Here is a 14,264-nt window from a genome sequence, read left to right on the forward strand (position 1 = left end):
AGGCTGAGGGGGGACCTGATCAGTGTCTATAAATACCTCAAGGGAGGCAGTGAGGAGGAGGGGGCGGCCTCTTTTCAGTGGCCAGCGATAGGACTAGAGGAAATGGTCACAGACTGAGGCATCAAAAGTTCTGCAGGAACTTGAGAAAACATTTCTTAACAGTGAGGGCGACAGAGCCCTGGCACAGGCTGCCCAGGGAGGTTGTGGAGTCTCCTTCTCTGGAGATCTTCAAGACCTGCTTAGATGCAGCCCTGTGCCTCGTGCTCTAGGTGACCCTGCGTGAGCAGGGGCGTTGAACTAGGTGACCTCTGGAGGTCCCTTCCAGCCTTGAGGATTCTATGATTCTAYGAAACAGGTGAAATTGACTTTTCTCAGTTCAAGGAGATCTATGTCACCTTTACTATTTATTTTAGATCTTAGGACTTTATATTTGATTGTTGCTTTGGATATATTTTGGATATATTTTATCTTCTGTATATATTTCCATGACATTTGCTATAGATTCTGCTTTTCTGTATGGCTATTATATTATTTATATTATATWTATTTAACTTATATTTACAGAAACATAAAYATATTGAATTTTTGAGATACTTCTTGATTGCAGCTGTTCCAAACGTTTTTTTTAACATACCATACAGCTATCATTTCTATATATTGAACACCTAAGTTTAACTGAGGGAGTAGAGACTGTGGCACAGGACATGATCTAGCAGATGGAACTTTTAATCTGATTCTTATGTAACAGAAAATGTTTATATAGCTCTATCCCAAGTGAACTATCCATCCTGCAAATTAGATGAAGTAGAGCCCCTAAGAGAAAAATATGTGATTCTATAATTAATAATAAATCAAAATATAGTTTTAGTTACATGTCAGGTATGCAATTTCCTAGCTTGTTAAAAAAAGTAAAGTGAAAATTTAAGAAAATTCATAATACGGCATCCTATCAAYCCCAAGAACATTTATCAGCAGGGATGGAAGATATAATCCAAAAACTACGACTATCTCTACATGAATTAAATTGTCGATTGTTAGATTTCATATGGAAGATCAGACCAGAACACAGAAATTTAGTGATATTATTAGAACAGAGARATTTAAAAATCTTTAACTCCATCAAATTTCCCTCTCATCTGTCTAGCCCAGTATCTTCACTGGAAGAAGGCTGTTCTTAATTACTAAGTTGTTCTTGAAAATAGCACTGAAAAATAACAAGGAGAGGTGCCAAAACATTGCCAGAGTCAATGACTGCAGGGAGGCGCGATTCTTAGAGGTCAGATAGATTCCCTCTGCTTTCTTTGGTCTGGCCTCAATTCAGGAACAGAGTGCATGTCAAGGAGCGCACTCCGATTCAAAAGTCTGGTTAGACGTGGCCTGATTGTCCCAATCCACATCTTACAGCCTTTAAAGACATTTCTGCAATCTCCTCTTTTTTTTTTTTCCAGTTTGTTTGAAATAAGTCTTATGCTCAATACATTTGTCATTCCATATTTTCTTTGATGTCACAGGAATAGCAAGTTTCCAAGGAAAAACAAATATGTAGGCATTATCCTCTTCTTGAAATGTATTTGTATGTCATGCAGAAATGGCTTTTTTATAGGAGATTTAATGAAAACTTAACAAAGTCTTCAAACACTGATAACAACGTAGAAGATATGGAAATCTTAGACTGAAAGACTAACTGCCTAGATCAGAGTTCATTTAAACAAACTGTCCCAAATCCACTGGGCATGCAGATAAAAACAATAAATGAAGTATTATGATCAACTAATTATGTCTATAGGAGCCTATGCTAAGATATTTATAAGGGTTTCTAAAATCTGGAAACATTTCTTAGATTTAGACTTACTACATTAAAATCTGTTTGATTGTTCAAATGTGTTAACAATCATGACCTAATTGAAGTCATTATATGGATGAAAAAAACCCTCAAACATCAGGCAGGTAAATGAAATGCTATTTAATATATTGCTTCTAGATGGTGCAATTCATTAACCCCRTAGGAGATTTCTGTATTATTATAATGAATAATATAGAATATTACTCTATTGTTATTTTAAATATAAATTTTCCTCATTGTTTCTAACTTAAAAAGAAAAAAAGAAGTTCAGCCCATCTATTTGAATTACATTTAGAACCCAGTACTACATGACAGGAACTGTTAAAATTCTTCTTCTTTCATTTACATCACATGAAATCCAGAGGCCCAAAGCACTTTGTACAATGTCAATGAACTAATCATAGTCATTTTAAACAKTTCTATCTTTACTGCATCAAAAAGCGATTTCCCCTCGTAAGCCACATGAATTTCAAAGTCTTCAAGAAGAATCAGGCTGACAACACGAGCTCAGTGAGCTGCTACAGTGCGTTGACTGAAGGATCTAAAGCTGGGGGGGTGGTTACATCTAGTATTTAGTTATGGTAAACTGAACATGAATATAAATCTCCTACATGTTATGAATGCAATTTTTAATTTAAATGGTATGGCAAGAAAATTATTTCCAGAATAAATTTATATGTGTGTATCCACACAGCATACGGAGGAAATGTGGTTGTAAATACAGATAYAGTAGCATTAAGAACATAATGGAAATGTTTTAAGAAAGTTAATGTAAGTTAAYATCGTACTATTATTCCTATGCCTTTATGTCTTTATCTGTGAGATCTTATTCACTAAATAAGAATATATTTTGACATTGTCAAAAGAAAAGTAATGCAGACATACAAAATTAGACACATGATTGCATGATCATGTGTCTAATGATACTATGTGCATGAAATCACAGAATAATTTACTCTGGAAGAGAATTCTGGAGATCATGCAAGACATGATTCAAGTCTCTGGCAATAAGGTTAATTACTTCCGATAACTCAGATCATAAATAACTACTTTTTAAAATTYCTGGAAGTAAGAGGTAGAAAGTTTTATCTACATAATATATTAGAGGTTTATCAGGTTATTCCCCAGTTTTCCACATTTACAAATAAGAACATGCACAGAGGTGAAGAGATTTCATAGTTGATACAAAGATAWTCATGTTCAAAAAAATAAAAAWTAAAAATATCTATTCTGGTGTGCTTGTGCTTTGCCCTGTGGAGGGATAGGAGAATAGTTTTGAATAGAAGTACTAGMAGTGTAAAAGGTTGCCACTTTCTACGGAAAAATACATAGGCACAGAATTAATTATTGAAAAGCAGAAAACACAGCACTCTTAGAGAGAACTCACTTGCACATTGTAAGGTTTATCAGGAAGCCAGTTTGATAAAACACAAGATTAAGAGGAACAGAACAGTTCTAGCAGTCCCTATATGGATTTGCTATTTGTCAATTTTAATTAAACAATCTAATACTAGTCAGTGACTTGAAGTGCTGGATCAGAACTACTGCATATCTAAAAATTAAACTACTTATTCAAGGATTATTATAATGCTGTACCATATTAAGTGATAATATTAAAAAAAAAAAAAAAAAGAAAAAGAGATTAATGACCTTGGAGCTTAAATGCATGCAGAAACGAATATTTATGAATCAGGGAATCAGGTATGGGGTTGAAGTTCCTGCTCTCAATGATTATTGCCTCTTATGTGATGGCTGCGAGCAGTGTTCAACCAATGCATCGGGCCTGCATTCCACACCAGCTTCATGTAAGGCCAGCGGAATTAAATCAATCTTGGGGGTGGTAAATCCACAAAAACTTTTCTTTCTAGGTCCTGACAGCAACCTGATTTATTGCCCTAATTATCTGCAGCTCTGTAAAAAGCATGCAAAAGTGTTACCTTGTTTTGTGTAGTGTAAGAGCAGGAGCCCCTGCGAGCCTGGTGGCYGGCCACCCCAGCAAGGTAACATGAACAGGAAGCGATGCTCCCCCTTCCTCACGCACCGTGAGGACTTCCAGTGAGCTGCAGCTCACTGAATTATATGGCCATTCTTGATTATCTCACAAAATGTCTCAAAATTACCAAGGCAGAGGATAAACGTAGTGCAAATATCAGTTGTTATGTGTTTCTGAATTAATTTGTAAATGAATTATTTGAATAGGCTCACAGTGAAAAATGAATAAAATTCAGTAAAGAATTCTTTCTTTRAAGTAGCAACTTACCAGATGATCTTCACCTAAAAAAAGTATATTTTTATATACATATATAGGGGGTAGTTTATAATGTGATGACTATGACTACATGTYGTTTAATGGTTTGGGGAGAGAAAAGGGCAATTTTGATAACAGTACTGTAGAGTTTGGACAACTGCTTTTCCCCATCTCATCAGAAAAGCATATAATGAATGAAAAATAAAATAGTAGAAATAAGAAATAGAACACAGTTTTAATTAAAAAAAAAAAGAAAACAAAAGAAAAAAAAAACAAATAAAGAACAAATGAACCTTATTTGAACTCAGAATGAATCAACCATTCAAAAGTGTATGCAGGCAAGAATTTTGAACAGGAAGGAAACTCTGAAAGGAGTAAGTCTTCATATCTCTAACTAGATTAGATCTCCAAACTGAAGTATACTGCACAATTTTACATCTCCCAATAATTGCTGCCCTTTTTACACAAAAAGAGAACATGAAGAGAACAGCGGGTTTTGTCATGAACACAAGGACTGCAGTTTGCTCTGTTTTCATTGGTTCATGTGTTTGTTTCCACAAGCATATGAATTTTCCTGTGAAAGTATTACGCAAAATATTTACATTAAGATCAACTAATATGTCTTTTATATGCTTTCAGCTAATATGTCATTATCTTTTATATCCTAGAAGCACAAAGTAAACAGTAGTATTTTACACTGAATTGTATTTTTAAAGGTCTTGGCCATAAATATCTCAGAGATGTATTAGCATTAATTAACTGAATAATGATTTAAGGAGGGTAGCAGTGCAAATTATGTGCAAATCAGGAATCTGTAGAATAGTAGATGTGAAAATGAATTTGATGTGAAAGCCTCATGGATGCTAGTGACAAGAAATGTCACTAGATGCTGAAATGATAATTASTTATTTTATGCTTTGGAAAAGTCATTGTTTGAATGTTTGTAGAATGTGTGTTTTTAGTGCTCCATTCATCTGTAAAGACCTATAGCCTTATTAGCTTTTCTAATTATATATTATAATACAGTATAATACACTATTATACATATTAATATTATATTACTACTATAATAACATTATATCATTTTATATTAAATATAATATGTATAAATAAAATAATCTTTCATTACATTGTATTGTATTGTATTGTATTGTATTATATTATATTATATTATATTATATTATATTATATTATATTATATTATATTATATTATATTATTACTTAATAATCTCCTTCAATGCAGTGAAGCAAAATGTTTACAAGTTGTATTTAATTTTTGGAGTCTATTAGCTCCAGAGAAAATACATTTGCATCATCTTTAGTCAGCCAATAGCATATGCATCATATCAATTTTAATGGTATTATGCAGGATAATGACTAGAGTACTTGAGATTCCAGTTACACATTGGAAATAATTCCTTAAGATGATCTAGTTAATATGTCAAGCTGTGTTTTATATTTTTTAACTGAATTATGCAATATTCATGCAATTGTCTATGTGAGATTGGGTCGGGATATTCATGTCTATGTAACATCAAATGACTGCGAAAAGTTACGACACAAGGTTTTTCAAACTTGAGAAGACAGAACATACGAAGTAGAAATGATTTGGTCTCTAAGCCTCAAATCAAAAGAGCCACAGCATTTCACAACCATAAGTGGCATTTTACAACCATAATGAACACATCAAACACATGTTGATTTTCTGTGGTCATGTTGTCAATTCAGTTTGTCTTTTTTGCTCGCCTTAGTGCTCTGTAATACCTGGCTAAATGAAGGACGGGTGGTAAGCGATGGACAGAGAACAAAACATTCATTAATTGGGATACAGTTGCAAATTCACCCTCAGAGCAGATAGATACAGAAAATTCATCATCAAGCCCTATTTGTGGCATTGAACAGAACTTCCTGACAAACAGCAAGTCCTTTCTAAGACACATGTTTCCGCTTTCAGTTTAAAGATTAAAGTGGAACAAGCTCTGACACTTCTAGACTGAAAACTCCGTATCTCGGAAAAGACTATTCTGTCTGAAGCACAGTAAAACAACATAACTTGGCCATACTACCTACTTACCATCTAAAAGTTTTTACTTTTAAGAAGAGAGGGAGCTGCTTAACTCAATGGAGAGGAGCAATTTGTTATTGTCCTGCATGACAATTTACCAATTTTTGAAGTTTTCAACATCACTTATGTCCCTTGGGCAGAGAGTAACGTGACTTGTCTTTGTCCAAGTGCCTAACAAATCATTGTCACATAGCAGCAGTAGACCTTTCTTTTCAATCCGTGTGCTTTTCAGGAGTTATAAATCAGTTGACTTTCAAGCTCGATGAGGTGGCATATGCCCTGGTTTGAAGAACAGATGGAGGCTTGGGGGAAAATTGTTTCTGCAGGCTTGCTACAAGCAGCTCTGCTCCATAAAAGTGAACCATTTGCACTAATTTCTCACATAAATTATGCAGGCAGGGAGCACCAGCCCATTCAGCAGAAAATCTTTCATCTAGCTTTCAGAGGTCATTTAGCAAATTTAAATTAAAGTTATTTCTGATATATGACTGGGTTTTCATTCCATACACTTTCAAAAGATGGCAATTTACATCAAATAAAGGGATGGTTTTAATTGTGTATGCAAGGAAAAAAAGGAACAGTAAATTAACTGCCACGAGATTACTGTTTTCTAGAATCCTGGGATAAGATGTGACTGTTAATTAGCCACAGAGGAGTTAATAAATGAAATATGGCAACTCTGTACTATAGAAAACAGGTAAACTGTCACTTTCCTGTGCAAGGCCTACTTCAAACTCMAGCTGAACACTAGTCCTCAAATTCAGCATTCAGTGTTGTTGAAAGACAGGTGATCTGAGCCATTCCAAGAAAATATCCTTTATTCTTTAAGGGAAACAAATTATTCAGCTCTTAAGCAAATGCACTTGCCACATTCTTAAAATAAGGTACTTTATGGGAACATGGAGAAAAGAGATATTCCATTAGATTCTTAAATTATAAATACGAAAGAAATGTTAAAGACTAGAGAACTTTTAAAAACTCTGGAAAGAATTAAGCATTTCAGAGCCACAAGTGGTAAGAAGAAATTGCCCTCGGTAGCCCTTGATACATAATGTGATTTAATTCAGTGACCCATTTAAAGTATTAGGTTAAATATAGATTAAAAACAAACAAACAAAAAACACACAAAACCCATTAAGCGCAGTGTATTAGAATAGTTGTTTTGAAATTGTGGAATTTTACGAAAAGACTGCGAAAAACAATGTTTTGATATGAGTTTTTCATTAATTGCTTACACCACAAATTGTTTCTTAAGACCTGCAAAGACACTATTTTCAGAAGTAAAAAAGATTTGAACAGAGCCATATCATGAATGTTCTGTAGGCTAGTATTAATTTGTAGTGAAGCAACCAAAGAAGCATATGCTGATTTAGCCATTGGCTTTCTAAATTTTTAGCAACTGTTTTAAGTACGCACTTTATTGATACATCATAATTTAGAAGTATTCCTCTGTCAAAAATTCATTCTAGTAAGCTACTTTTGAAAAGTAAGATTTGAAGAGGCCCTTTTATTTGGAATTAATGTTACTTAGTGATGGAATGAAATTATTGAAATTTCATACTTTCTGTGACCATATGTATCATAGCATTGGAAAAGAGAAGCACAAAAAAATACTTACTTGATTTAATTAAAGCAACTTAAAGAATACTGCCTTAATCAAAAGACTCAGTTTTGTGCCTTTTTTTTATTCTGTAAACAAGAGATAATCAATCTTTAGAACTTTTGAAGAAAAATCAACTACATAAAAACCAACTACATACCTATAAAATACAATTACAACCTTAATTTTTAAAATATAAAAAAATTAATTAGATAAAAATTCTAAAAATAGTTAAAAAAATCAGTAACTACAAATTACTAGATATAAGAAACAGATTAAAATCTGCTGTTATCAAAGGGATCGTCATAATTTTTATACCTTTGGAGGCTCAAGAAATTTTAATTTATAGCTGATCAGAAATGGATTCCACAGAGCAGCATAAGGGTCTAAAACAGCAACAAATTTATGATAACTTAAGGAGAAAAAGGAGAAACATAATGGATAATATTTATCTGTAGCAGTAAAGATCCCAATGCAGACAATGAGAATTTTGTTGTTTTATTTAGTAGAAAAGACCCTGTATTTCTCCTGGAGCTCTCTGATATTTATTTCATAATTTCTGATATTTATTTCAAAAGTTCCAGACCTAGAGACTGGAATGTCGAACATATACAGTGTTTGACATATACAATACTGCATAAGTGATTTAACCTTTCTCTTTTTTTTTTCATTTAAATGAGAATTAGGTCATAGGCATTAAGATGTGGCCAATTTTAGCATTCTGTATTTGAAGGAAAGAAATGTTAGGGCATGGAGCTGTGATGATAGTCTTAACAATAAGAAAAAATCACATGCACATTGGTGACTTGGATAGTCATTGCTCGAGCATTAGTATCAGCAAGATACCACAAAGGGTCACAGAGTCAAAAGGAATCACACTTGTGAATGACAAGTGAAGGACACTTGTCCACACATGGATTGTCGTGAGCAATATTTGGCTGTGCTTATTTCAGTAAGTGACAGCAAAAGAATTACTGATAATCTTTGATGTAAGATGATGTAACAGGTATTGTTGCAATTGTAGTTTAAAATGGAAAAATGCTTTCTTACTACGATTTTGCATCTTACATTCGCTATATTATTGTCTCTAGACTGTTTCACTGTTGTTTTAAAAATACAATGATTATTTTCCAAAAGAAAACCACAGTTTTCATCAGCTTTTCTTTGCTTCCAAGTATCTAAGGCTATAGTTCCACACACAGCTAAACTAATATGAGTTCATTGCTGTCGAAAGAAAAAGATTTTGAGGCCCTTTTCTTCTCTCCCATCCTTCGTWGTACTTCAGTAATGTTTCTCTCTCCCTTGTCAGCATTATTTTAGCATTCTTGCACCTTTTTAAAAGCAAAGTTCACAGGACGGTAAGTATGTTGCTAATTAGGCAAAACCATTTCCACTTTTTTCTTTTTTACTGAGTTAGAGAGACAAATTTACTCACACAGCCCTAATCAGCATTAGAGCCAGTGCCAAGTTTGCATTTGGAATGGAGAGCAGAAGAGGTAGGAAAAGTTGGATCTGCCTCTTTTGGGAGATGATAAGCTATTAGATCATCCCTGCTTGTAGAATCACCTCTAAAACTCGCAAGACTCAGTATATTACTGGGGTCATTTTTATGGAAAAAAAGCTCATTACAATTATTTTTTCTTTAATTGTGGTATTTGAACTTTGGGAAGTTTTACGTAAGTTTACTTAATAAAACATAGGGACGACAAATTACAGTGTTTACTCATGTTAATTAATTACCAAAACTCCACAGAAATACTGAGATGTGACTCCAGAGCTTGTGTACCTGAAAAATTCTCTTGCTTTTCAAACTGATAAATAAATAACTGATTTTTAAAAATGTCTGATGACTTTATCTAGGATATTCAAAGGCTGTTTTTAAAACACATTCTTAATAATCTTGAAATCCTTTGTTGGTTATATCAACTTTCTTAGTCAAAATTTTAATTGGATTCTGACTTTATTAAAATCAGTAATGTATTGCTGATGTGAATGCCCTTCTCAGACTTGAGGTACAAGATCTTTCTTTTTTTTTAGCTTTCTGTATAAAATCATGCATAAAGATATTGTCTCATTTAAAATTAAAATTTTTATATTCATAATATGAGATTTCAGGATCCCAAACAAGTAGTCCAAAGGCCTAGAAGACAATTTTTTTAGTACATTTTTTTCCTAAAATGATCATTTTCTATTATTATCTAATTTAAAAATAACAGTAATTTGTATTCCAAATCTAAAGGCCTACATTTGCTGTACACCAGAAGCACAGTTTTCAACTACATTAAATTATTATTCATCTTCTTTTTGTGGGCAAAAGCAAATGCTTCAAATTTACAGAGATCTTTTCAAACCTTTGTTGAATAATTCAACCAAACAAAAAGTTTTTGCTCTTTCCTAAAAAAAAAAAACAGAAGGTCAACATATGCAGCTTTTAGGGTATAGTTTTGRTATACTTCCTGAACTTTATATCCCATCTTAGTGTACAACCATATTCGTATTTAGCCAGTCCTTATGCAAAATTAATCATGGGCTTAAAATTAGGCATATGCAGAATTTTATAAAATGAAGGTTCAGCTGTGCATTTTAGCCAATATTTCTTGAAGTATATATATTAACACATCTCATAAATGCTACAAATATTTTGGATTCTTCTGCCTTAGCTGCCTTCCTCCTCTCTGCCTCCCCCAGTTCAAAACATTGCATATTTTGCAGACAGAATGAAAATCCTGAAGTATTGACCTCTATAAGAACAAATCATAGATTTAGAACTGCCTTTATTTTTTCTAATGCACCAAGGAGTAGACAAGATAACAAGAGTAAAATGAACCATGATATACATCACATGCAAACAGAACAAAATTTTCACAATAAAACAGTGATACTGTGCGATTATAGTGGGTTAAAAATATCATTGTTTCATCTATTTCTCCTTTTTTATTTTCTTTCACAAGAGTCATCTGATTCATGCAAGCAAATATAGTTCAGCTAAGACTGTACAGATCTTCTCTGAACATATCTCAATATTAAAATCTTTTCATTTGCATTTGTTTTAGCAATACTTAGTAAAATATTCTTCTGAAATGAATTGCTTCATCAATCATATTTACAAATATATATATGACACACTAATGAACATTAGCCATTCAACTTATGCTGTATATTTTGATTATTTGAATGACCTTGAAACAAACAAACAAACACAAAACCAAACACAAACAGACCTTACTTTATCCATACCTTTAAATATTAACTGCTGACAAACGAACAACATTTCAGCCTCCTGCAGCAATGGGCATCCTCTAAGACACTACTACCTATCTAAAGTAATGCTTGAACTGGAAAACTGCTATTTTCCTACTTCATCTGCTTAAACTGCACAATAATCAATGACAGYTGGGTGCCGAATTAAACAGCCTCAAAAGATTCTACTGCCTCTGTGTTGTTTTCTTGAGTGGCTGCCACAGAACTCAGCTTGGACTGATTTGTGATACTAAATCATGTGGCCATTGGACCAGGCCACGCTGCCAGTGTAGCTATGGAGCCGTTTGCTATTAGGCTGCCTGCAGGCGTGTGGGCAGAAATGGTTTGGAAAGAGAGATTTAGCAGCAACAGCAAAGGCAACTGTTGCATGAGATCAGTCTCTCGTGTGAGATGTCACTAGGTGCAGTCCAACGCTTTACTGTGGTAAGTGGACATTACAACCACAAGACTGCAAATTATGATGGGAAGAAAGTATGTTCTGAGTCTTAGACCAGAGACGTGACTATTAGGACCTTCCAAAAATAGCATCTCTTCATATAACTCAAATTCTGAGACGCAGGCAACCAACATTTATTGTAGACATTCAGCTTTTGCTGGAAGGCTGATAAAAAGCAAAAAATTCAGGAATAAGTAAATTAAGCTGGTTTCTTCTTGAAATATAGCATTAAATATATGTGTTATATATAAATAATTATATACCGTTATAAGGCCTATCATTCCACTAGCATTATCTATGCAATAGCATATCTAGGCTATTTGTGCAACAAATATTAAAAAAAAAAAAAAAAGTGGAATAAAGAGTTTGTGTCTCAATACAGAGTAAAGGTTTTGAGAAGGTAGTCATTAAACCCCTGGATATAAACCAAATTTTGTATATTTTTGCAGAATTTCTCAGAGTTTTGCGGGTTACCTTTGAGGTCTTACCTGCTAAACCCTGAAGTTGTGTGACTTAGGTCATCTGAAGACCAGTCACATGGAACCATGGAATCTCTTTCTGATCGTTGGGCAGGTCTTACCGCCTAGTGCCTCTCCTTGCTTTACTGTTTATTGTACTGATTTAACACTGCTATGGGCAACACAACTGTAATTTCACACAACACAAATATTTCTTCTATACTTTAATATGTAAAAAATGTTGTTACCAACAAATTATATAGTTCCACTGAACTACAGTGTAGGCCTAATCCTATCGACTTCATTAAAAGCAGAATCAGTTCCAACATTGCAAAATCTCTCTTTTTGTGTTGAATTAACACATTTAAAATTGAGATCATGTTCTTGACATGAACAATTCAAATCACCYTTCAAATCTGATGTATTTTTTCTCAGGCATTTCACATTCATTTTCTGTAACCATCACTGCTTCCAGCAAAACCTTTTTCTAGTCCAATAAATAACACACACACAAAAAGTAATTCATGATAACCAAAATAATTAAATAGTAGGATCAGGTTAAAGATCAGCATTCATTTTTCAAATTAGATTTAAAAGTCTGCAGTAGTTACTTAGAAGATTGGTAAGTTTTACAAATAACATCACCAGGCCTTTTAGAGAGAAACACAGCCGCATTAGAATGGAGTCATTAGGCAATACATTTATTTTGAAGCCAATTAACCTTTTGTCAGAGAAATGTCGGGGCTGTAATGGTTTCGGCAGTGGAGGTCAGCCTCTAACAGGGGCACGTATGACAGCGATTATGCTGTCTGACATATGCTGTAGACTGAGAGTACAGCTGTGGAATGAGAATCTGCCTTCGTTTGTATTCTGCTCTGCATTTTCAGGGAGCGGGCAATCTTGACCTATCCATTTAGGTAATTAAAGCTTCTATTTGGAAGTGTCCTGCAGGAAGGTGAAATCTGGGGGAGATAAATGGCTGTTGCTCACTGTATCCAGCCACTTCCATCATTTGATGGACTGCCTGAAATAGGCTGCATTGCCAGGTCCTCATAAAAATAGAGATGAATTGGGCATGAGGCAATTCTCTAAGGCAAAGCAACTCTGTCATCTTCCTTTTTGCAGCATATAATTTAATTGTTAGTCAAGGTAGACAGCTGACTCAAGGGCCTTTCTCTAACAGCTTCCCCACCATCTTCCATTTGCTAAGAAATTACTTCAGTTTATTTACTTATAAGCCAACTTTGTTTGAGAATGAGAGATGTCACTTCAATAAGCTCATCTGGCTGTCACAGCTGTGTCCTGACTTACCTTCCAGGCTATTTTGTTTCCTTTCGTATCGTGCTCAAGGGCAATTGGGAAGTCTCCTCGCTCATAAAACTTGCGAAATGCTGTGGGCTTTGTTGGTCTCTCTTTAAATGCTCCTGCAACAGGAGGACCTCTTACCTTCAAAAAAAAAACACAAAAAAACATAATTTAGAGATAATACAGTTTTATAAAAAGCTTTATTTTTATAGCTCAAAATAGAAAGAGATAAGAAAACAGTATAGCATTGATCTCACAGATTATTTTCAGAAACTCCTTAATGGGAGTAACTTGTTGGAAATTTCAGATTGTCTGTCTCAGTTGCCCCAACATTTTTAAACAAGAATAAATCAGCAAGCACATAATATTCACTGTGTAATCACTTTATTCTTCTTTATTTGACAGAAGTTCTTAGAAAATTAAGCATTTCTCCTTGAGAAATATTTTTTCTAATTTAGCCTTTTGGCATAAATACATTCAAGGAGTAGAATAGAGTAGGTAGAACATCTCATAAGGGGATGAGAAGTATGTAAGAAGCTGAAGCAGTATCCAAAATCTCTCACGGGTAAACTGTCTTTTTAGCAGCGCAATTTTCATTCCCATTGAGTTCAAGGAGAATACTTGGTATTGAGACTGAATGACAAACATGGAAACGTTCCCCATTGAACTGCAGAGACTTCCACAACTTCTATTTGAGTGCAAGACAGATTTCACTGTTAGTATCATGTGTAAAATGCGACTTATTGCTTTTTGTAATTTCTTTCTTAAGGTGCAAGGAAGGGTGATTATTAAGAGAAAAGAAGACAAGTTATCTGGCAAGCTATGGCAGGTGCTTTGAAATCTGAAGAATTCTCCCTCTATTTATGGCACAGTACTTACTGTATTCACCAGTTTATTAATGTCAGCCAAGAGAGCTTGATTCTCTCTTCTAACATTCATATAACTATGTGCAGTTCTACTAAAATGACAATGGATTAAGTCTGGTGTAAAATGAAAATCTTTTGCAATTTTCAAGAGTAAGACCTTGCCTGCGACAGAGAATTAATC

At 34.0% G+C, this 14,264-nt stretch overlaps 1 protein-coding gene across 1 annotated transcript in view; it reads right to left on the reverse strand.

Annotated features, from left to right (window-relative positions):
- LOC112951948 (parkin coregulated gene protein-like) overlaps positions 1-14,264 on the reverse strand; it is a 66,261-nt gene that overhangs the window by 4,395 nt on the left and 47,602 nt on the right. Inside the window, exons 2-3 of the mRNA XM_026044721.1 lie at positions 13,224-13,358; positions 12,320-12,399 (exon numbers count right to left, since the gene is read on the reverse strand). Of these exons, the coding sequence (XP_025900506.1) occupies positions 12,320-12,399; positions 13,224-13,358 (215 nt within the window). The remainder of the gene's footprint in view (positions 1-12,319; positions 12,400-13,223; positions 13,359-14,264) is intronic.

This window comes from Nothoprocta perdicaria, unplaced genomic scaffold (genome assembly GCF_003342845.1).
Source record: "Nothoprocta perdicaria isolate Ctin4 unplaced genomic scaffold, notPer1 scaffold_38, whole genome shotgun sequence".
Taxonomy (NCBI): Eukaryota; Metazoa; Chordata; class Aves; order Tinamiformes; family Tinamidae; genus Nothoprocta; species Nothoprocta perdicaria.